Source organism: Gobio gobio (assembly GCF_949357685.1).
Source record: "Gobio gobio genome assembly, chromosome: 11".
In the NCBI taxonomy this organism is placed as follows: Eukaryota; Metazoa; Chordata; class Actinopteri; order Cypriniformes; family Gobionidae; genus Gobio; species Gobio gobio.
Window position 1 is genome coordinate 26,189,043 of NC_137104.1, and position 25,060 is coordinate 26,214,102.

Below are 25,060 nucleotides of genomic sequence, written 5' to 3' on the forward strand. Positions count from 1 at the left end.
ATCAATGTAATAACGAAGAGCTTTCAAAAGATTATGCCATGAGCATCTCCGCAGCCCCTGCTGTGTGAAGAGCATCTGAGGACTGGAGCGTCACATCCTGTGTGTCATCCACCTCATCTGTGCGGCGGTATGAATCTGTGCGGCAAATCATCTTTTATTGTGCTCTAAATGTAAATACCGATCCTCATTCGGCATCCACCATTCACCGGAGAATGAAAGCAGAACCGGAGCGTTCGCATTTGAAGGTGAAGCGTTCGTTCGAGTTAACACAAACGACCGAAGCCGCTGGTTTATTATCGAGCAGCGAGGACGCGTTTGTGACGTCGCCGCTGCATATCGCGTTACGTCATATGCTGGCAAATCCGTCGCGTTTCGCGGATCGCGATCTGTTTGCCAATAAAGCGGGACGCGCTCGGCGTGTGTGCGTGCAGTGTTTGTGTAATGCCACTATTAAGCGACATCTATCCGCTCGTATCGCGCTGCAGCTGATGTTTGATGGACACTGAGCGCGATTTCACCGCCGTGAATGATGAAAAACCGCGAATATCAGCAAATAGATCCTCAGGCACTCGCGACACCGACCCCGACGCCTCCCCCGCGACCTCTACCCGAGCACAAGCCCAAACGAGCCCGGAGAAAATGGGAGGTGTTTCCCGGGAAGAATCGCTTCTACTGTGACGGTCGCATCATCGTGGCGCGTCAGAGCGGCGTGCTGCCGCTCACACTGGGACTCATCCTGCTCACCAGCGGACTCTTCTTCGTGTTCGAGTGAGTCTGATGCCTTTGGCTGGTACACCGCATGGTCACTGTCTTAGCTGGCTGTGGCTAGAACATCAAGCGTGCAGTGTTGTTGTGCTGTCTGAAGCACGAGGAACACAATAATATAGGCCTAGAGGAGATCGGGGTGAAGATCCTGTCACACCTGAACGCGGTCAGGGTTTGGGTAGATAAAGTCCGATTACATCAATGCCTATTTTTAGTCTACCAGTGGTTTTGTGTGTTGGTCTCAAACACCTGCTTCAAAAATTACAATCTCTGATTGTATTCTGAGCTGTTTTGTTTATACAATGTCAGTCAGTGGTAGCATTAAAAAAAAGATTAATGATTTCTATACAAAAATATAAAACGGCAGTTTTTATTGATGATGATGATGATGATGATGATAATAATAATAGGTCTGCATGTTAGAATGATCGTGTGGCGCTACACTAAATAATTCCCTTTTAATGTATTGCATTTTAAAAAGAACTATCCCATAAGCCAAGTCAGGGGTCAGAATGAAGAATTTGTCACTGCAAGATTGTGCTGTTCACACTGTAAAATCCAACAGTGATTCTAACTAACACCTTTTCTAGTCAACTTTACTTAATGTCTTAACTTAATTGTAAAAATCTAGTAATCTGTACTATTCACATACTATGCTTTGTTTACTCAGAAAACCCAAGTTAAGATTAATTGATGGTTTGAGTGCCATTTTATCAAGCAAAAAGAAAAACATTCATATTACTGTAATTCTCTTCCTATTGATGCAGTGATGCAACAAGAAATCAGTTATTTGGTTTCAAAGGAAGAGAAGTAATACATAGGTTGCTTTTAAAAGTTGACCTAGCACTGAATAATTAACTACAGGTAATGATTTAGTCAGAAATTAAGACACCTTTTAAAAGCAACCTAAGTAAATCTTCCCTTTATGTCATATAATGATCGTTTACAATTGTATTGCTAACACTTCCGTCATAAACACCTGTGGAACTTAATTGGGTTGACATGATCCCTCTATATTTGTAACAAATTCTTGCATTTGCAACACACAGACTTCAACATTCAGCATGCAAAACACAACAATGGCAACAACAATGGTAGCTATACTAAGTCCAGAGTAAACCTTAAGTAAAAGATCAAGTACCCTCTACAGTTCTTCTTTAGTTACTAGAACTTGTGTAAGTGAACTATACTAACTAAGCATTTGTTAGCACAACGTGCTATTCCTATTTCACTTTACTTGTTTTTTTTTTTAAGGCAATCGATTTACCTACTTTTTTTTTTTAAGTAAGTCTAACTAATTAGATTTTACTGACAGAAGTATTTTTCATAAGTGTCAGATTGGGCAGAGTTGTCACATTTTATAAATTGTATGAAGATATGTAATTTTTAAGTATTTCTTAAACAAAAAAAAACAGGTCATTAGTGTTAATAAACAGTAGGTTTCCACTGTGACAACTTTACCCCATTTATGTGACACTGTGCCATTCTATAGGCATTGGACTGAATCTGAAATGTTTTTTTTATCAATATATTATTTTTATATTTAAGTGCAGTACCTATATTTAACCTATATGCAGTACCTCAATTATTTCATGATTTTATTACACTACAACAAATGTTTTTGTTGTAAAACAAAAAGCAGTAAAAAAAAAAAACGTATTTTAGTGTCCGCTATTAAAATACGTTTTTTGCCTGTGAATTATTTTGTTGCAGTTCAGAGATCCACTAAATAGTGCCATATCAGTAGACTCGATATTAGCCCTGATAATACATTGCAAAGTGTGCATATGGCAAACATTTTTTTTGTCAAACAGTCTATTTTTAGTGTGTATGTGTGTCTTTTCCAAGACGCTAATATTGGAAACGGTTCATTTGTAGGCAAAGCGAATACTACAAACCTAAAATAAACTTTGAGAAATATTCACTGGAGCAAAACCTGCCTCGCTATTCTGATTTATACAGTAATATAATTTTTTCTATAAATCTGCATGTGAAATGTACCGTGTCTCTCGAGACTCTATTTGTATTGAGGACACATTTAGGGACTTAATTAATGATGTATGGTTATTTAAAAGTGGCTCATTTAATTTGTGTTAATCATACCCCTCATTTTAAAGCTATTCCTTGTGGATAGCACATTATGTGGAGATTCAGTTTGATACTGTAGTTCAGATCTTTATATTACATTAGGTTTATGTTATTTATTTTCAATGTACTGCAACACTTTAGACGTTAGTTCTGGTTTGGATCCTCTTACACAACCACAGCTGTCTCTCGTTCTCTTTATAGGGCATTGGTTTAGCCTTAGACATTGGATTTGGGATCCACAGAGCTGCAGGGAATGGAACAGTAACCGTTTAATGGAGCACTATATTTTAAAGCTTCTTTGTTCCGCAATCAATGTTTTCCTAATTGAGCCGTTCTGTGGTTACAGCTGCCCGTTCCTGGTGAAGCACCTCACCAGCTGCATCCCGGCCATCGCAGGGGTCCTTTTTGTGTTTGTGATCATCTCTCTCTTCCAGACCAGCTTCACAGATCCAGGGATTCTACCCCGGGCAACACCAGAGGAGGCCGCAGACATTGAGAAACAAATCGGTGAGGGAGCACACCTCTCCACGTGTCCATGGTTATGTTCATAAGTGATAACTAGAGTAGGCTGTATATCGCATACTAGCTTTTTAAAAATGTTTTATCTAGTTTGTGAAACGTAATATGTTCACTATGCCAGTTTTTTTACTTGTAATCTTTTAGATACCCCAAAATATTATCATCTTTGTGTGAGAGACCATTCTAAAATGTATATATATATTTTTATGTCTAAAGACATTTATGTATAAATTTGAAAATATTCAATTCATATATTTACGTTATATTTTTTCCCTACTCACTATTGTACTGCACTCTTATGTGTGTGTATATATATATATTTTTATTAAAAAAATTCTTATTCTAATCAAATTTATTATTTAAACAAAAAATTTCCCCCTATAAACTTTTCCACGGACCCCCTAGCACTCCCTTGCGACACCCTGATTGTCCCAGCTCCCGAGTTTGCAATGATAAATTTGATAAAAAATAGTCTGCAACACTGTCACATGATCTCACCGTATTTCATGTTTATTTCAGCGAGTGCTGCACAGTTATCTATGAAAATAAATGAGCTTATTTTGCATTTTTAATCCAAGTTTGTCTAAAATATCTTTTGACAGTTGATTTATATAACGAGTCGAGAAAGATGTCTGATATTGTTTCTGGTTCATCCATCATTCTGGAAATGTGACGACAAAGTTAGGGCTTTGCATTATGGGATAGAGTGCCCATAACATGTCATTTACTTGAGGTTCTGATAAAATGTTAATTGCGGCATTTAACTAATTTGAATGAATAATAATAATGAAAAAACATAGGTTTGAATGAATTATTCAGTGACTTTCATAAAGACTTTGGGCCTGTCCAAATACTCACACTTGTGGTTTTTGCACTTGAGCACTTATCTACTTGCATGACGTATATCCAGAGTTTGGCCAAAGTGTTCAAGTGGGCATGAAAGACCGCAAGTGTTTTAAGATTTGTTTACTCATTGGAGAACACTTGATCACTGCGTGATTGTGGTGCGTCATTTTCAAAGGTTTTACAAAATGCATATTATCTCTGCAGTCTTTGCACCAATAAAATGTGCAACACTTTACATTTTACAACCGAATAAGATGTAATATCTAATTAATTGAACTTGCACTGGAAAGTTTTCCTAGACATGATGCAAAATTGGGGCACGTAAGTTCATGATAATTGATTGGATATGTTAAGCCTCAAAGACTGCTCAGAGTATTATGGCTCGTTTCCACAGAGCGGTATGGTTCAGTTTCTATACGGTGTGCAATTTTTGCCATTTCCATTGTCAGAAGTTGTGAATGGTACCCTAATTCCGAACCATACGTACCCCTTTTTTTGCTCCCCTCCTTTGAGGTACCTAGCACCGTAGTCCAGTACTAAAGGTTGGAGCTAGACTCACTGCAGAATGTTGATTGGTTGACAGAGAATTGTCACCATATTGCAAATATTAATAGTGTGCAAGTTACAAGGTAGTGATCAGTGACATCATCGCTTTGCGGTAGGATATCTATATCAGTAGGATTGAATCCATGCGATTTAAATCTACTGTATGATTAAAACGATAAGTGGGTCTAGTGTCATTTGTATTCTCTACGTGAATGTTAAAATCACAGACAATCAATGCTTTATCGACAGTGACCAATAGGTCTGAGAGAAAATCCGCAAACTCTTTTAAGAAATCAACATGTGGCCCTGGAGGTCTATATACGGTAGCCAAAGCAAGAGATAATAGGGATTTTATTTCTTATATCTGAGTATATCTGAGAGTGTAACATTTAGCACAAGCACTCCAAACAAATTAAACCGGTGTCCTGTTTTCTGAGTAACATTAAGAATATCTCTATAGATAGTTGCAACACCGCCGCCACGATCAATCAGGCAGGGCTCGTGCGTATAACAGTAGCCTGTTGGATTAGACTCATTACGACCGAAATATTCATTTTTGGTTTAAACCAAGTTTCAGTCAGATAGAGTACATCAAAACGATTATCTGTGATCAATTTAATTTACAATAACCTCCTTGGGTGTGAGTGATCTAATGTTTAGGAGACCTAGCTTTATAGGTATTTATTTCAAGATTTTCTGGTATAATCATAATCAGATTTTTTTTTCTAGATCCTATAGTAGATTTATGGTTTAACCCAGGGATGGGCAAACTCGGTCCAGAGTTTAGCTCCAACCCTGATCACACTCACCTGCCTGTAGCTTTCTAGTAATCCTGAAGGCATTGATTAGGGTTGGAACTAAACCCTGCAGGGCAGTGCCCTCGAGGACCGAATTTACACATCCCTGGTTTAACCTCACTATTTGGTTTCTACTAAATGTACTACACTCGCACTTCTATCAGTTAAATGTGTAGAACAAAGACTGTCATGTGTAGTTTGACTTACTTGTCATATGGTGCGTCTATGGTAGCGTCTTGGAGATGTTGTCCGACAGAAGATCCGCTCCGATTCTGCTGGGGTGCAGGCCATCAGCATGAAAATGCCTTGGCCGCTGCCAGAAAAGATTCCAATTATTTTCAAAGTGCAGTTTTTGTTCATTACACCATGACATTTACCATTCATTTAGAGCAAATAGTCTACTGAGCCTTTCATGTCCTTGTCGGTATGTGGGAAGCGGCCGGGCACGATGATCCTTGTCGCGGGCGATATGCTGTGTACCATCTCGATCAAGCTCCAGAAGTTGCTCTTCAGAACCTCAGTCTGAAGAGTTGAACCGTTTAGGTGTGAACCCAAAGCCCAAAGTATACTTTGCTTCTTTGTGTTAAACTCCACCTAGCGCTAACAGAAAGACGCTTGAGGAACAGTATCACTTTCGTGGCTTAATGACATTTTATTAACTTTATTTATTTATTATCGAGCATGTGCTGCAGTTTAGCAACAGTAGACAGTATTTTACAAAATTCACTGATCTAGATGATTTGGATGTTAAATTTTGGCTTTTACGGAGGAATGAAAGTGCACCGCTGTGAAGGAAAGAGATGCACAAATTGCACAGTTCTAGTTTCTTGCTGTCATTGCTGTAGGGTTGCTGTCATTGCAATGTCTCCGCAAAGATGTTGCACGTGTATTGTTCTTTTCAGAAACCTAGTATAACTGCCAGTCTGGTTAATGTAGTGAAGCAATTTTCACCAGGATGCACTATGAGAAGAAGGCAAGCCAGCGGAGGCGGTGTGATGCTTTGGGCAATGTTCTGCTGGGAAACCTTGGGTCCTGTCATCCATGTGGATGTTACTTTGACACGTACCACCTACCTAAGCATTGTTGCCATATCCACCCTTTCATGGAAACGGTATTCCCTGGTGGCTGTGGCCTCTTTGAGCAGGATAATGCGGATAAAGCAAAAAATGGTTCAGGAATGGTTTGAGGAGCACAACGAGCTTGAGGTGTTGACTTGGCCTCCAAATCCCCAGATCTCAATCCAATCGAGCATCTGTGGGATGTGCTGAACAAACAAGTCCGATCCATGGAGGTCCCATCTTGCAACTTACAGGAATTAAAGGATCTGCTGCTAACATCTTGTTGCCAGATTCCACAGAACATCTTCAGGGGTTTAATGGAGTCAATGCCTCTGGTTCAGGGCTGTTTTGGCAGCAAAAGGGGAACCAAACAATATTAGGTTATGGCATAATGTTATGCCTGATCAGTGTATATTAAGCTATTATTGGTCAATGATGATCGACACATTCCTGTCTGATGGTTGCAATAAATGTGACCTTATTCATCCATGCAGATTCAACCATGGTTGTCCTCAGACAGATAACCTGCCAATAAGAGAACTGAAATAGTCTGCGGATTTAGTTTACATTTCAGGCTGAAATGTGAGGAGCTGATAAATGGAGCATAGCATGATGTATCACTTTCTGACCTTTTTTTTTTTTTTTTTTTTTTTTTTTTTTCTCAAGTCAAATTTTTTTCTCCCTTCTGACCTTCACTGGCCTTTTCTGGAATAAAGTCTTAGTTTGTTTGCTGTTATAAGAAATGTGTTTTACATCTGTGACCCATGTTATTTCCGACCCTTTAAATCTACCATTGGAATGTAATTTCATTTTCAATGGTAATGCTGTGCTGATTTTAAGTCGGAATTTCAAGACCGAATTGAGTGGCAGAAATTAAGTCAAGTTTGTTTGTGAGAGATTTTGAGGATCAAATACTGTATAAGGTATAGTTTATGATGTGATATGACTGAATTGGAATCAGAAAATCCATGTTTTTTTTTTATGTAAACACGCTAGACTGATGTCTCTGACTGTTGCCTTGTGACCTTGTCTTTTGCAGCATCTTCCTTATGATAAGCTATTCTAAAAAATTGCCGCTCAAGTTAAAATTATTATTATTTTTTTTAAATCTCTAGACCTTTTACTTCATGCATCTTTTAAGCACGTTAAACGTTTGCTGTGTGAAGAATGTGTTTTGCATTACACGCCACTGCTTTTCTGTTGTTTTCTATGTAAACACTCACTAGACTGATGTCTTTAACTGTTGTGCTTCACATCTTGCATCGTTTGCAGCTATTCCAAATACACAGCGCTCAAGTTAGAAGTTCAACTTTTTAAAACTTAGTCTAGTCTAGACCATTGTTTTTTTTTTTCACTCCACTACCCTGCTTCTCAGGATTTTCAATTAAAAAATGTAAAACAGGAGAGTGGAATAAACAAAAAGCAGTGTCTACTGTCACATTTCTTTGAACATCTTTTAATTTGAGCACAGTGTTTTTAGAAAGCTGTGTGCCTTGCGCGAGACATGATCTCAGTGTCTCGCATATTTACATAGAAAAACAATGAAAAGCAGCACAGTGAAATGCAAAAAGTTTTGTTTACAGTGCATCACATTCATTTAATGTTGTTTAAATTTTTTTTTTTGGGGTTAAAATTTTGTGCACGCACGATTGGATAATATTTTCCATCCAATTCATCAAATCAGAGGCACGCAGGCAATACAATAAGTTGACCAAATTAGTTTGGTCAGTATGAAACAGAATAGGACAGTGTGCATTCATCGAACAGATGTTTTTACTCAATGTGACTTTCAGAGAGGAATACAACAACAAAAGCCAACATAAGACATGTCTTTTTTTCTGAGGCAGAGCTTTGGATTGCCTTTTTGCTTAATGTTATTAATGCATTATTTTGCATGTGAAGCAGTGAAAATAGCGCCTTTTAAATAATGTATTGCAATATTGATTGCACAATGGATTTTTTCAAGCTTGCAACAAAAGCAGTGTTATCTTGCTTTAGAATGTTTTCTTGTCTTCGTGCTTAACACCTTTAACCTGATTCTGTTCGTCTAGTTGTTTCAATAAACAGGAAGTCTTATTTAGAGCCACTTATTAGAAACTCTGTTCAACTTAAAGAGCTTTTAAAAATCAGTTATCTTTACTGCATTACTGCATATTGAAATTCCTTCCTGACATTTCATCCTCTGCTGGAAATAATTTTCTCTCTCTCAGACAACCCAACCGGCTCGTCTTCATCCTATCGACCCCCTCCGCGCACAAAGGAGGTCATCATCAATCAGCAGGTGGTTAAACTCAAGTACTGCTTCACCTGCAAGATCTTCCGCCCACCACGCACCTCCCACTGCAGCCTGTGTGACAACTGTGTGGGTGAGTGTTGAGGAGGAGATGTATGGCAGAGAACAGTGAGCTCACGTGCAGCTTTGTTATTTGGCTTGGTTTCCACATATCTGGGCCTGTTTTTAATGATAATTATTAGCAGTGTTTGCTAATCTATGTCTTCATTTTAGAAGTTTACATTTACCTTTATGCATTTGGCATATACTTGTATCTGAGGAAGCGGCTATTTGCACCAAGTGCAAGTGATGATATTTATACTAATTGACTAAGTTAGATGATATTTATAAACGTATAAATTGTGGCAGATACTATTTACACCTCAATGTTGTTGTACATTAAACACTATGCAATAATAAGTTTAAATGATTATATTTGTCATTAAATGAATGCTGCCTTATTGGGTCAATAAAGCCTTCCCTAAACCTACCCCTAACTGATAAATACGTAATTTTCACACTTTATTTCCACTTTTCAAATATTTTCTTAATTTTTATTGAAAATAAGTGCCTTTCCCATCTGATATGTGATGGGAAAAGTGAGTAGTGCAAGATCGGCTAAAGGCGGATTCGAACCTCGGGTCAATTTGCGTCTCAACTTTCTGCCGCGCATTTTATACTATTACTATCCTATCGCTGCTGTACACAAACCAGTGTTTTCTGTCCTTTTATCTGGCCCAACCACACGTCAGTGGGCGGAGTTAGTGCAAATAGCATTTGCCAACAAGGCGGGCTGTTTACAATTAGAGTAAATAGACACTGTTTATTTCAAGCTGCATGGTTAAATTGCACTCTAGGTATACATTGTCAGTTCATATGTACAGTTCATCAATCCCATGACATTAGCACTGCTAGCGCCATGCTGTACTGCTCTGGAACGCAGGTCACCCAGATATCTAGAACACCATGGCATTTTGTCATCATGGCAGCGTCATAGTGCAACAGTCCCTTGTAAGGCTGCATTATTACCGGTAATTGAAATAAAACAGAAAATCGTGATTTATGGCTTAGCATTTGAAATGTAATAAAATCGCACTATGATTTTATTAAATATGCGGGCTTCAGAGTGAAGAGCAGCGTGGTGTTCGTTTAGCTGCTCATGATCCACCTGTGTTTTCAGCTTCTCAGAGCGGCTCAATTCACAGTAAATGCTGCTTCACAAAAACGCCAAAATCTCTGCATCTGCTCTCAGTTTGGGTCACTTTAACATGCATTTGGGGACCCTACATACGGCAAACATTTTTCCATTCTTGTAACGAGAAGCACTCAACAAAAGAGAAGATTTAAAGGCCCACTGAAGTGCCTTGAAACGTGCAGAATTATTCAATGTGTTGACATAATTTCCCCATGAAACGGGAAGACAGGACGGGACGTATCGAACAGCTCCTCCCCTTTTTTAAAACGGCCAATAGTGTTTTGTTTATATCACAGCTCTACTAGAGCTTTTCAGCTCTGTAAAGCCGCAGTTCTGGAAAATCTCTAACCATTTATCATCACAATCTCCTCCATATCGCTTTGAAATATAGCATTCTGTGCAGAATTCAAATGGGCCCGATATGCTTTGTAGTCTGCGCTGACTCGTGCATATGATTCGCTGTGCTCTCATGTCTTTGGACCTGAGCAGACTGTGTGCACATTGTGGCAGTGTGCGTGAAACCATACTTAACCTCTACTGAAAGCATGTTTACACTGTCTGAATCGTTCCCTATCCCCTATATAGTGCACTATGTGCCATTCACCATGTAGAAAATAGTTAATGTGTCAACAAATTACCGATTTCAGCCGCAGCTTCAGCGTCTATATAGGGGGTGGGACGCTTCAGATTCTAGAGAGCATTTGATTGGACAGAAAATCTGATGAGAAGCTGAAGTGCAGCGTGATGTCATCAAAATCGATCCAAAGTTGATCCATATTGGCGGAAGTGAGAGACTGGATGTTTTGAATGCTTTTATCTTTTAAATGTGAATTTTGTCATTGTTTTGGAGCACACTAGCTTATAGATAACAGTAAGACTAACATATTCATACTAAAAGCCAAAAAAATTACATTTTGATTTCAGGGGGACTTTAAGCTCCCTACGGTTTTCCATCAAAATTAAAAGTTTTTTTGGTTTAATGTTTGGAAATGAAGTTAACATTATTGTAATGCATTTTTTAATAATTTGTATTTAAATTGTAGTTTTTTTTTTACTAACTTTTATTTTAATTTATCATTGTTATTATTATTTTATAGCCATATTGAGAGATAATCACACAATTTTAACCAAATTGTGCAGGCCTACAAACAAGCACAAGAAACTAGGGTTTTTATTTATTGCAATCAGAATTTTTATCGTAATTTGCTATTTGATTTTTTTTCTTCTATACTAAATATTTATTTTTCCCCATTCATGTTTGCAATAGTAATTCTTTGTTAAAGTATTATAAGCGATGAACCAAACTAATCAGCTACAAGCTCAATCACATTGCAAACTTTGAGTATTTGAAACAGGGTTTCCGCGGGGTCATAAGTTATACATTTAACAATAAGAATTTAAGGCCATAAAAAGTCATAAAAACGTCCGGATTTTCCATACAAGGTCATAAAAAACATTTAGCCACGTCTTAATCTCTTGAACGTGATCAGAATCTCACCGCTCAAAACGGCAGCGTTTTTAGGCTATGCAGTTAATGCAGGCTCGCGAAACCTCTCATTAACAAGACACGATGTAGGTAAGCGATTTATTGTTGACAACTTTTTTATAACGGAGCTTTGTGAGATCGCGATGAACTGACAAAGCAACAGCATTTTAGTGATCGTAGCGATCTTGGCTTGCTTTCGAGGCTACAGTCTGTAACATTCATTGAATAAAACTATTGCTGCTAAGAGGACCGACGGCCAATCGCATGCAGCAAAGTTTAGGAAGTGACATCTAAATATAAATGCCACTCTGCTCGAGACAGAAATATCCTCCTGAGACCCAGAATAGAGGTGTTAATTATATTTTAGCGAATTTCTCTGACAACATGCACAGTTTTAAGTTTTGGCTATTCTTATGAAATATGAGACATTCTTATGAAAATATTATGACACGTCTTTTTATAATTACATATTGTCCCAAAACATGAATATACAAATTATATTCAGTGTATAGATGCATTGCATAGAATGGGAATGGCATATGGCCATGTTTACACACATATTGCATAGTAAAATGGTATCAAATTATTATTTTATATCTTTCATAACATTGAGAATCATCTTTATACAAAGTTTGGATAAAAAAAGCTTGAAGCATAAAAATTGACTGGTGAATGAAAAAAAATATTCCATTGTTTTTGTCTATTCGTGTCTTTTCATTTTCTCAATAAATAGTTATGGTGTCCTCTACAGAGCAGAGGATATAGCAAATAACATAGGTTTTTTTTTTTATGCTCCAAACAATGTAATGACCTTAAAAAAATCTAATGTAATGTAAAGGCAGACTAATAGATTAATATACAATTTGAAGCAAAATATTTGTGAAATTCCAATTATTGGTAAAAGTGAATAGTAAATAAATAATCCTACATTTCTCACTGTACACTGCTGTGGTGGAGCACATTTACTAGAGCAACCTCAGTAATTTCAGAAGCACCCTCAGTGATTTGATTCTGGAACTGGGCCTGGCTCAAGCCCGTCGCTAACAATCGGTATCAAGCCTATTGCACTCTGTGTAAGAAGACGTTGGAGCTGTCTAGTTTAGGCATAAAAGCCTTGAAGTCGCATGCAAAGTCGGAAAAGCATATCGTTGCTGTAAAAGGCCTGCAGCGGGTGCAGGCGATCCGTCTGTTTTGTTCGGCTCCGTCACTAGCGTTACCCGGTCCAAGTACAGCGCGGGATTCCGTTTCTGTCGCATCCAGTGCCAGACACTAACTTGACTGACTTGTTATTTTGGAAAGTAATGCCATAAAATAATTGTTAATTTACAATGTTACTTTACAATGTTACAATTGTTAAGTGTTCCTGTGTTCTTGATACTCAAGAAAAAGAAGGCGAAGGCTTCAGTTTCTTAATCTTAATTAAGAAATAATATAATTACTCTTTAAATAATAAAACTTGTTACTTTCAATGAAAGTCAATAATAAAGACTTTTGAAAGGAATTTTAATGACTGAAGTTATTTATCGTAATTCGTGTAGGTCATAAATTTAAAAATCATAATGGTCATAAAAAGGTCTTCAAGTCTTAAATTTGACTGATTAAACCCTGTTGAAATGAGACAAAATTTTAAAAATCTGACAAAAAGACAAAGGTACAATGCTCTGTAACGTAACTACAATTCTTTGAAGCATTGTGAATAAACGTTTTGTGCAACGTTTCTTTTATATATATATGATCTTTTTTTTTTTTGCAGAATCATGGGTAATGTAGTTTTTCCACCGAATTCAGCTGTTAAACACAAATTTATAATTGAAAGAATAAGTTGAAATGCACAAAAGTCTTCAACAAAAGTGTATATAGCTCACAGTAGCTCTCTTCAACTGTTTATAAGTTACAGTTCTCCTATGAAGAAAATAAATTGGATTTTTACTTCACTGTTGCACTATTTTGTACTGACTAACACCACTCATAATGTCTTCATAAAATGTAATCTAGTAACATTCAGTATGAAGTGGCAATATATCTCTTTTCTGTTTGCAGTTTCACACTATTCTGCTTGTGAATCCATGTGGGATGTTATCTTTCTCAGATGGAGCAGTGTTATTAATAGTGATTGGGTTTATGCAAGCTGGTTTGGACCAGTTTGTATTTTGGTTTAATCTCTCAAGTTCTCATTTGTTCTTAAGCCAGCAGACTTTTTAATTACTGCTGTAATAAATCAAGAACCATGTGACGGCCTGATGTCTTGTCTTTTATAGAGCGCTTCGATCATCACTGCCCTTGGGTCGGGAACTGTGTGGGAAAACGCAACTACCGCTTCTTCTACACCTTTGTCGTCTCGCTCTCTTTCCTCACGGCCTTCATCTTCGGTTGTGTAACCACACACCTGGCTCTAAGTATGTGTCATATCATTAACTTGCCAACAGTTCTATATCTTTGAGCGTGAGCAAATATACGTAACAGCGAGTGGTGTGTGAACTGAAACATTTGTTCAGTGATAGCAGATCATTTTCTCTTTTGTATAAACAGATTTGTAACCAGACTAGGTATTTCTTTCTAATGCTTTTATTTTACACATCCACATGTATGAAATAATCAGTTTCCAACTGTTTTTAACATTGATAATAATGTACTTACTATATTAGGAGTAGGGTTAGTTGCATGTAGTTATGCATAATTTACTGTTTACTGTACTTACTATAGTAAGTACATGTTGTTAATATTACCAAATTTGTCCAGATGTTTGACTGGTAGTGTAGTGTTTACATCAGCTCTTTTTAAAGAGTTAGTTTGGGTGCACTGTGCTGCATTTGTGAAGTTAAACACAGATGCCAAATGAGCCTGTAAGTGGCCATGTGAATCTCTTATTGAGCTTAAATGACTTAAGATCTGAGATGAGCTTTTATTGACTGATGTTCTCTTTTATAGGGTCACAAGGAGGAAATGGGTTGGTTTTTGCTCTCCAAGCAAGTCCTGCCAGATATCCTTTCATTTTTGATGTCTGATTTCAGATTTTTATCTTTAAAAACAAAGTCTGTTATTCCATAAAGGATTGTTATAGGTTAATACAAGTGAAGCTCTATGAACAGCATCTGTGACACAGAATATAATTTCAATTTGTCCCTCAGTTCAAGGCCGTAACCATGGGGGGGGACTAAATAATATATTTTTTTTGCGTGGCAAGGGGGGGTGGGGGTTATTGGTCTTAGTAGTTTATTTAAAAAATTTTAATTATTAAAGGATTAAAAGGGTTTTAAGGAAATAAAGTAAAAGAAATAAGAAGGGTAAAAAGTTCCAGTTCTATTGTAGTTATAAAGTAAACTATTTGCAAATAATATATTTTTAAATATGCACACATTCACTCTTATTTCCATCTGCCTAATATGTAAAAATTTAAAACATTTCTTGTCATGTCAAATTCACTTATTATTTACATAAATAATGCCATTTCCATTCAAAATGGTGAAATTTCATCAAATGTCAAGTAGTTTGCATCACTTGATATTACTGTTGGTCTCTGAAAGTTTTTATCGTAAAACAGTTGTCAAAATATTAACTGTTTAGCTACTTGCATATTACGACGCACTCTTTCACAGCTGAAGTGTCGTGTTGGAATTCTCACTAACAGTAAGCCCTGCCTTCTTTGATTTGATTGGCCATCTCCCTTATTCTGACAGTGACAAGCGCTGTTAGACCACTAAGACCAACCTAAAAATTTAACATTTTACTTTTGTCATCCTAGCTACAAACAGAGTGGTATGTAATGGAGTACAGCAGAGCAGCATCAAGAATATCAAATATTGGGGAGGACAATTTGGCCATTTCTAATTATTTGCGAGGTATTGTCCCCCTCAATGTCTGGTGGTTACGGCCTTGCCTCAGTTAGTAAAAACAAACACAAATTGAGTCTATAGTAATGCACTTACAATGGAAATCTATGAGGCAAGACATTGCTCTGGAATAAATGTTAAAATACAGGGTTTTGATCGTATACGTCGTGGTAGTAGAAAACATTTGCGCTGGACCCCTTTGCTGCGGTCTGAATTTGTTTGGTGCCTAAAATATCGTATTTCTGTTTGTAAACACTTCTATATGGAAATATAGATATATTGGCTGCGAATGAAGAATTAGTTACCGTCGCGACTTGGTGTATTCATTTTGTTCATTTTAGTAAAATCGTTCCAAAGACTTCATTTGTTCCCTTGTTTTAGGTAAAACATTTTTTTTTTTTAGTTCTATTGTAAAGAGTGAACGGATTCCTAATTTCTGGCCACGTAATTTCCCTCCCATGTCATGTTACACTCTCCCCCATAGGCTTCCATTTATAATATCAATACACTGCTTGAGTGAGTAGTCAAAGTTATAGCCACAGATGCTGTTGATCGAGTTGTAATTAACCCAGAATATCCCTTATTGTGTTGATTTGTGCTCTTCTTTATTTGTGCAAATTCTGAAGCCTTCCTTGACGTCTGTCCACTGCTCTTGAGTTAGTGGTTTGCTTCTTTTCTGTGTGGTCCATTTTGGGCCTCTCAGGCTTTCATACGTACCTGGTGGCTGCAAATCTTACTACCAATGAGGATGTGAGTGTTTTCCTTTCATAGCTTGATGCATTTTTAATTTCAGGGCTAATTTATTCTGAAATACAGCTGCTTTTTTTTCTTCTGTAGTACACCATATAAAATATTTAGACCTAAATTTAAAGTGTAACCCATTTTCTACCCGCTTTCTATTGTTACAGTGTCGGTAGAATATGTAATTGAACGATGCTTACTCTTACTCAATGTTACCTGGAACAAGAAATTCACATTCATTTGTCAGCAAAAGTCTTTGGGAACACTTTAAAAAGAGTACACAAATTACCTGCAAATCATTAACAAACTATACGTTTATTCATAGTTAATATATTGAAGTCTCTATATTGTTAAGATATTCATAGGAATAGTGAGTTTTTCATTCATTGTCACTGTAATTAACACAATTATTATTGTTTTATTAGATCGTAGTACATTTTGAATTGTTTATTAGAAGTAAATAGTTCTCACTTTAGGTCATGGAAAATGTAATTAAAGAAGTCCTTTAAACCAACCTTTATTAGACATTAATTGCATTATTATTCAGTTGTTCCTTAAAATGTTTACAAATATATTACACACACAAACACACACCTTGGCATATGTTATTTACAGGAACTCTCCATAGGTGTAATGGTTTTTATATGGTATAAACTGTATATTCTATGCCTTAATCTAACTCTACTCCTAAACACACCCTTCATATACATAAACCATGAGGCATAACATTGACCACTGACAGGTGAAGTGAATAACACTGATTATTTCTTCATCACGGCACCTGTTAGTGGGTGGGATATATTAGGCAGCAAGTGAACATTTTGTCCTCAAAGTTGATGTTAGAAGCAGGAAAACTGGGAAAGCGCAAGGATTTGAGCGAGTTTGACAAGGACCAAATTGTGATGGCTAGACGACTGGGTCAGAGCATCTCCAAAACTGCAGCTCTTGTGGGGCGTTCCCGGTCTGCAGTGGTCAGTATCTATCAAAAGTGGTCCAAGGAAGGAACAGTGGTGAACTGGCATCAGGGTCATGGGCAGGGTCCCCATGCACGTGGGGAGCGAAGGTTGGCCAGTGTGGTCGGATTAAACAGACGAGCTACTGTAGATAAAATTTGCCCAAAAAAGTGAATGCTGGTTCTGATAGAAAGGTGTCAGAATACACAGTGCATCGCAGATCAGTCAGGGTACCCATGCTGACCCCAGTCCACCGCCGAAAGCACCAACAGTGGACACGTGAGCATCAGAACTGGACCACGGAGCAGTGGAAGAAGGTGGCCTGGTCTGATGAATCATGTTTTCTTTCGTTCTTTTACCTCACGTGGATGGCAGGAGAATGTGTGTCGCTTACCTGTGGAACACATGGCTCCAGGATGCACTATGGTAAGAAGGCAAGCCAAGTTTTCTGCTGGGAAACCTTGGGTCCTGTCATCCATTTTTGATGTTACTTTGACACGTACCACCTACCTAAGCATTGTTGCAGACCGTGTACACCCTTTCATGGAAACGATATTTCCTGGTGGCTGTGGTCTCTTTCAGCAGGATAATGTGCCCTGCCATAAAGCAAAAATGGTTCAGGAATGGTTTGAGGAGCACAACAACGAGTTTGAGGTGTTGACTTGACCTCCAAATTCCCCAGATCTGAATCCGTCACTCAGCGTTGAAGTGTACCTATGATAAAAATTACAGACCTCTTCATGGAAAACCTGCAAAATCGGCAGTGTATCAAATACTTGTTCTCCCCATGTGTCAGAGCAAATAATAATAAAAACATCATCTACCTCTTTACATATGAGCTAATTAAACAATAATACTTTGGTTAATTAGTGACAATGAATAGAGAACTCTGTTTTTAGTCTTTTAATTAACAATGTAGAGACTACAATATATTGACTATGAATTAACTATAAACTAATAGTTTGCAAATGATTCGTAAGTACTTTATTTCTTTATAATTCTTATAAAGTGTTTGCAAATCTTTTGACAGGCTTTTGTGTACTTCCCTATTTTTGTGTCCCCGCCCAAGGACAGTGAGGTTGACAGAGGGCTATTAACAGAACAGTTATTGTAAGCGCAGGTTTATCACTGGAAATTGTATCATACTTATGTTAAAAATGCTTTGCGGAACTGACAGAACGACAGTTTCGTTCAGTTTTTCCCCTCCCTTTGACCTAAACCACTGTGTTTGTGGTCATCCAGTTTAAAATGTTGACTGATGAATGTTATTGATAAATATATAAACCTGGTTATTAAAATAAATTCTGTTGCTTAGTACTATTAGAGCAATTTTACGTTTAATTTATGTATGACTGACCAATATGCATCACGTTAAGTTGATTAGTTTGTGTTAAAACTGTATAATCCAAATGGATTGGAAATTGAATGGAAACTTTAAATGCAGTTCAAATACATAAATCTTGGATTGAATATATATATTTTAATGTAACTCTATCTTTTTTTTCTCGCCCCTCCCCACAATATTTCAGATTAAAGGTTCCTGGTCAGGGAAAAGTGGAAATGAGGACGTTGGAAATCCCTACAGCTACAACAGTATGATCAAAAACTGCTGTTCTGTGCTCTGTGGACCTATGCCACCCAGGTGAGATCAGTAGAGTGAGTGTATACACGGCAGGCTGAAATAGTGCAGTTGAAGCCTGTATTTATTACTGTGCCTTTTCTAGTGACTTCCCATTCTTCCTCTCTCGTCTTGTCAGTTTGATTGACAGGCGAGGCTTCGTGCCCTCCGATGACTCCGTCCAGACCAGTCCGGTGGAAATCGAACTTCCAGCTGCTAAAAACGACATAAACATGGTAGGACGTGCAGTCACCTCAGGCCGACCTCCTCCTCCTCCACCCCCGGTCGTAACCCTACAGCAACCTGCCATCTCCATTCAGAACCACTCGACAGCCTGACTTCTCGTGTCTGTTCCAAACCGAGCACCCCCTCTCTCTTGCTGTGTTGTTTGATGCGTTTTGGCATGGGTCGCACCCTTCATTTAGATGTCAGACTGCGTTCGGGTCGCTGGGCTGCAGCCAAGTGCGGCTGTCTCAGATTTGTTTGGTGTTGAGTAGAGCCGTTACAGCTGTGCTGCCTTGGTCAAAGTCATATTTAGTTGAGATTTGTGTTTACTTTGAGCTTGAAAGGGAAGTAAATGTTTATGGACTCATTCTCTATGGTTCAGATCCCTCGTACATCAGTGGTTTAGAGTGTAGATGATTTACAAAGGAATGGGTGTAGCTGACCTGCTTCATGTTGCACATTTACAAAAAGCGGATATGAAACTTCTGTCTTCCTGTAACGTTGTGTAGAATTCTGAGTTGGTGAGCAGGAAAGACGCTGTAGTTTCACATGATGGTGTTTGTTTTTGAAGCCCTTTATTTGCAAGATTATGACATGCAATCGTGCTCTTGAACATCAGATATAAACAAACTGTCAAATGTTTTTTTTTTATTATTTTTGCTTTATTTATTACGGTTGTTTGTTACTCAAGTTGTTTTTATTATGAACATATACAAACAACTCGTGCTGTTTGTATAATTTTGGTAACAACTTTTTGTTTTTGTTTTAGGTTTTGTAGTGGGTGTTAATCAACATGAATGTGCCTTGAAGTTATTATTTTTAAGTTAGTTAATATACTTAGATGTTAACCTCGTCACCAACCAAAAGTGCCTCTCATCACGCCAGTAAACAAACAGCGCTAGTTTTTGTGCACGGTTTTCTGGTTATAACTTGGTGCAGAAAAGTCCATGTCATCGTGTATTCTGTGAAATGAGTATATCTAAATATGACTTCTGTTCAACTATGAAAAGTATCTGTTTGATTTGCAGAATAAAACGAATAAGGTGCTAATGCATCTCTTTACTGATGCACTGTTCACTGTTAATGGCAGTAGTGGGAGTAGTGTAGCTGTACTCATACTTGCCTTATTATTATTATTGTGTGTGTGTGTGTGTGTGTGTGCGCGTGCGTGCGTGTGCGCATGTATATGTTGTGAAATGGTTTGCATGTGACATGGACGTTTCCCTGTGTGATTTTGTATTATATCAGCATGGGTTTAAATGTATTTTTTTAATGATCATTCCTGACATTTTTGTACTTTTTGAACATATTTGTGTATGTTAAAAATGCCTTTTAATGTTAAATAAATATTTTTTTCAAACTAAACCACAGAATTCCTGTCCTGCATGTATATTCGTTGTTACTGGCCTGATTTAATGATGTAGGGCGAGTTGTTTGTTTTCCTGGCATGTTCCGATGCATTAGTGCACATTAGTGGTGTTACACTTACCGGTCTTAGCACATTAACCCTTGTCCTCTGTGTGTGTGTGCATGTGTGTTTAGGAAAAAGATTGCCTGGATTTCGCCCTGTCTTGTGCCAGCTGATGGTTCAGTGGGCAGAAGTAGGGGATTGTAGGGAGGTTGGTAAGACTCAGGCGGGTGTTTCGGACACATTCATAGATTCCTGTAGGTGGCGTCACATTGGCTCCACATGCTTTTGGCCTGCATGCTGCCTCACTTCTGCTGCCAGAGCTAATAGTGCTGATGCACAGCGTCTGGCCTGATGCTTTACAGCATCAGCACACAATCAGCACTGCTGTTCCTCCTCCCATTCTGACCACTATTCCATGTTTAGTTTGTGTAAATGTGTGCAATAATATATTTTTGACTTTGATTTAGTCCACTGTATCTTGTCAAGCTTTATTTATCATGCTGTGGACCAGAATCTTAGTCATAATTCACTCAAGAATGACAAATTATGTCATTATTTTCTCACCCTCATGTTGATCCAAACCCGTATGATGATTTCTGTGAATAACAAAATATGTTAAGCAGAATATCCACGATATTCTTCCCCGTACATTGAATGCATTTTGAAGCTTCACAGTCCCTGTTTACTGCAAGGGCAAAGCACAGTTAACGTATCTTTAAAATAGTCCATATGATCTATATTCCCTCTGAGGCCATATAAAAGTTTTGTATGAGAAATCTTATTCACACTTTATTTTTAGCTCTTTAGTTCATATTTAAATTTTTTGATTATTAGTTCATAGTTTCATATTTACTTCATATTATTTTTTAGAATACCATTATTAATGAATTGCAACAAAACTGTTGTGAATATGCATTTTTTTTAATTACACGTCATATGAAAAATATCATTACCATGTAAGTGTCTCAAAGCTAAAATATTAATCACAATGGTTCTTGGGTTTGGTCATATCGGGCTTTGTGGTTTAGTGAGGGTAAGTGACTCAGCGAGTTTGACTTAAACCTCAAGAATCACGTCTGTGAATTGGACACCATGGCTCACATGATGTTTGTTATTGTGTGCGTTAGAAGATACTGGTGCGCATTCTAAAGATGATATCTGACGATAACTTTTGAAATATGGCATGATTTGAAATTGTCACAAATTTTAGTTACACTATTTGGTAACATTTTATTTTACAGTGTCCTTGTTACACGTTACATGTAGTTACTGTAGTAATAACAGTAAATTATGCGTAATTACATGCAACTAATCCTACTCTAACCCTATAGTAATTACATGTAATTATTATAACTTAAATATATCATTACACTTTAACAATGACACCTTCAAATAAAGTGTAACCCACTATTTTAAGGTGTCCTTGTTACAGTGTAACTGTACATTTAAGTAATTTTAATGAACAACATGTACTTGCTGACAGGGTTATGGTTAGGAATATGGTTTGGTTTAGGGATAGTTGGATGTAATTATGCCTAATTTACTGTATTAAGTACATGTAACATGTAACGAACTCACCAAATTTGTCGCATTTGCAGCTATTTACAGGGTTCTTGAATTTCAGATACATGGATTCAAGGCCTGTAAAGTTCTTGAAAACAAACATAGGTCCTTGAAAGTGCTTGAATTAAGCATGAACGGCATTTTGTTAGAGTAGCATGGTGCTATTACAAAAATTGGCCTTCATGCGCTGCCAAAGCCAGAACAAAACAGCATTACGGGAGGAAGCTATTTCAATATATTTCTGCTGTTCCATAAGCGCCATCTACTGTCAAAAGCCCTATTCGAATGGTAATTGTTTCTTGTGGGTCGTAAGGTATTTTCATCATTGACAGGGGCTAGTTTGTGATTTTATTGCTGTCTGAATCCAGAATGTCAGTGTTTTTCTCCCACCACCGTGTAAAAATCCCTGGCCGAATTACCTACTGTTGTTGACAAACACCAAAGTCGTGTGGTAATTTAATTGCCGTCCGAATCCACATCTCTGAGTTTTCAAGAATAGATCACTTCAAAATTCACTGTTTATTTCCTTTTTGACCACTGCGGGCCACCTACGGTTGCGCTCTGCTGTAATTTGGATGCATTTTAAAGATCTAGACTTTCATTACTGAAATACTGGCAAGTATTTACAAGAGCAATATTTCATCACCGCTCGAAAAATAAAAAGAAGAAAAGCACGTAAACATTTGAATTGGGCCGTTATTACGGCAGCAATTATATATGTTAAGTATAATATATGTGCAGGTCTTAAAAGCCTTCAAATGGATTTTTAAAAAGGTACATGTACAGGTGATTTAATAAATAATTTAGCATATTTTTAATGCCTAAAAATGAACAATTATCATGTATACAATGTTATCGCTATATTCTGATGTTTTAATTAAGTAATGATTTATAAAAAACTAAAACTAGTGTGAAATAAATGTTAGAAGCAGGAGTAAGAGCGCTGCAAATGGCATCTCTCGTTAAAACTCGCTCGCTCTTGTACACCAGCCTCTTTCCTCATTGGATTTTGTAAAATTGTAATTTAGTTGTCAGTACATACCTTAGCATTACTGCATTAATGATAGACACAGGTATAGTAGGTATCTGATATATTGGCAATAACACACCCACCTTTATCGTATTTATTGTACTTGATTTAAAATAAAAGGTGCTTTAAAAAGTCCTTGAATCTGGTGTTCATGAAAGAGTGGGAACCCTGTATTTAGTTCCATTTTAGTTTGTCCTTTTTGGAACATGTCTATTTTCACTTCTGCTAAACAACTTTAGTGTGCTGGAGAGGGTGTCAAATAAGTTTGGAACAACTTGAGTGAGTAAATAATTGTAGAATTTGTATTTTTCACTGAACTTTTATCAGTATTTTGTGTAATCTGTTTTTTTGTTGTTGTTTTTTTTGACTCCTTATCTGTAATTCTGACGATTTTGCTGTTGTTAATTTCCGTTGTTCTCTCCAGGCTGAATTTATATGAGCACTTATTCAATATGACTCAAGTGTTCATATATAGTTCTATATAGCAGAACAAAAGAAGAATCATCTGCATGAGTCATCAGTGACGCTGATATCTGATTTGCTGTTGCTCAGCTATTTAAGTTTCTCTTTTAAACCTTTTACTTCCGCTGTTTCTAACTTGAATCTACTTCCCTTTTTTGTCTTTGTCACACCCATTCCCGTATCCCTGGTTCTTTTTAATTTCTGTCATAAACTTTTGTTTCCATGTCGCCTCACCCTTTCCCATCTTCCTCCACAGTGCACGCATGGTACCAAAGGTCTGCTGGAAACGGCCTCTCGATCTCCTCTCCTCACAAGCTCCTGTCCGCAGGCCAAACCTCAAGCAGCGCCGGCCGTCTTGGAGCCTCTTCCAGAGGTCACCCCTTCACCTTCCCTGGAGCCGCCCAAAATCGATGGAGGACGCCAGTCGACCAACACCCCTCACAAACATCACTCCCATCACAGATCAAAGGGAAAACAAGCCAGTCATCACACCCACAACCTGGCCCACAAGACATCCAACTCCTCTCCAAGACCCCATCACAGCCACAGTTCAAGACGGAAAGACTCTAAGAACAGAGACCCAAAATTCAGTTCTCTCCGCTGAGCAATGAGACTCCACCTGTCGTGGTGCACATGGATGCGTTTCTTGGATTATTTGAGTTTGTCATCATGAGATTGATCGGTTCGTAGGGTGGCTTCAGTTGGGACTTTGAACAAACAGGCCTAATATTTCCAGAAAGACCTCCAGTTGTAGTAAACTGACAGTGGTGTTATGGTCTTCCTGTTCAGTAGAACGTTGCAATCTGGAGAGCAGGTATGAAGTGGAAAAACTTTGTAAATCATATACGGAGTGTTTCCATATAGACAAGCACAAAGGTCTCAAAATTGAACTGCAGGGCAATTGCCTTTAAGACAATTGTCAGTCTTAACAGTGAGTTCCAAAATGAGCTTCATCGCGACATTGGAACAAGAACACTGATGTCCTCGATGTGGACATGAACTCTGGGATCCATTTCTCTGACCTCTTTTAGGTCTCATTGGGGATACATTGGTCAAGCTTCAATAAGCAAAAACCAATCTTTATGCAAAAAAAACAAAACAAATAAAAATACAAGAGCATGCCTGGAGAATATAGCTCACAATCATTCTTCATCCATCGTGTTGAGTCTTGTTGAAATCTTATTTTCTCCCAAAGGACTTCAGCATGATTTTGTTACATATTGTGTTTGAAACATGGTATTAAGTGTGCACAAGTACCTGCTAATGTGGTTGAGATGATGCCTCCGAGTCTCCTGATCACCGTGTTGAAGATCTAGAAAAGTAATATGAGTGCTTCTCTCTAAACCTCGTCACATCGGCTGTTCTTCACGTTGCATTCCTGACCCACTGCTGTCTATCAGTAAATTAGTAATCGGACAGTCTTAATGCACTATGTCTCAATGCAGCAATACTGTAATGTTTTAGTTACTCATTGTTTGACTCGTGTGCTACTGTATGTGTGGACACTTTGTGTTTGAATGGGAATGGGAATATGGGTGTTATTGTTATCCAGGTTTTCACTTAATATGCAAACTGAATGTTATTTATGAATGCTGAAATTGATCCTCTGTTTCTCAAGACCTCTGCAACATTTGCACAAATAAATATGAAGAACT

General features: G+C 37.7%; 1 protein-coding gene across 2 annotated transcripts; it reads left to right on the top strand.

Moving 5' to 3' along the window:
- The first annotated feature begins 92 nt into the window (after positions 1 to 92).
- zdhhc18b (zDHHC palmitoyltransferase 18b) lies at positions 93 to 25,060 on the top strand. 2 transcript variants are annotated; one of them, XM_079830264.1, is made up of 10 exons: positions 375 to 768; positions 3,200 to 3,360; positions 8,830 to 8,985; positions 13,831 to 13,968; positions 14,501 to 14,552; positions 16,050 to 16,152; positions 18,626 to 18,738; positions 18,854 to 18,950; positions 20,482 to 20,558; positions 23,662 to 24,491. In XM_079830264.1, the coding sequence occupies exons 1-9, from the start codon at positions 527 to 529 to the stop codon at positions 20,521 to 20,523; spliced, it is 1,104 nt and encodes a 367-aa protein (XP_079686390.1). In that variant the 5' UTR covers positions 375 to 526; the 3' UTR covers positions 20,524 to 20,558; positions 23,662 to 24,491. The 2 variants fall into 2 exon arrangements, with proteins under 2 accessions (XP_079686389.1, XP_079686390.1); XM_079830263.1 differs by lacking the exon at positions 20,482 to 20,558 and having other exon boundaries at positions 93 to 768; positions 23,662 to 25,060.

What these genes read in the sequence shown, in the direction of transcription:
- zdhhc18b (XM_079830263.1), top strand. Translation starts at nt 527, where the DNA reads ATGATGAAAAACCGCGAATATCAGCAAATAGATCCTCAGGCACTCGCG. An exon ending in AGACATTGAGAAACAAATCG is followed by an intron (nt 3,361 to 8,829) that starts GTGAGGGAGCAC and finishes TCTCTCTCTCAG; the next exon opens with ACAACCCAACCGGCTCGTCT. An exon ending in CTCCAAGCAAGTCCTGCCAG is followed by an intron (nt 14,553 to 16,049) that starts ATATCCTTTCAT and finishes ACGTCTGTCCAC; the next exon opens with TGCTCTTGAGTTAGTGGTTT.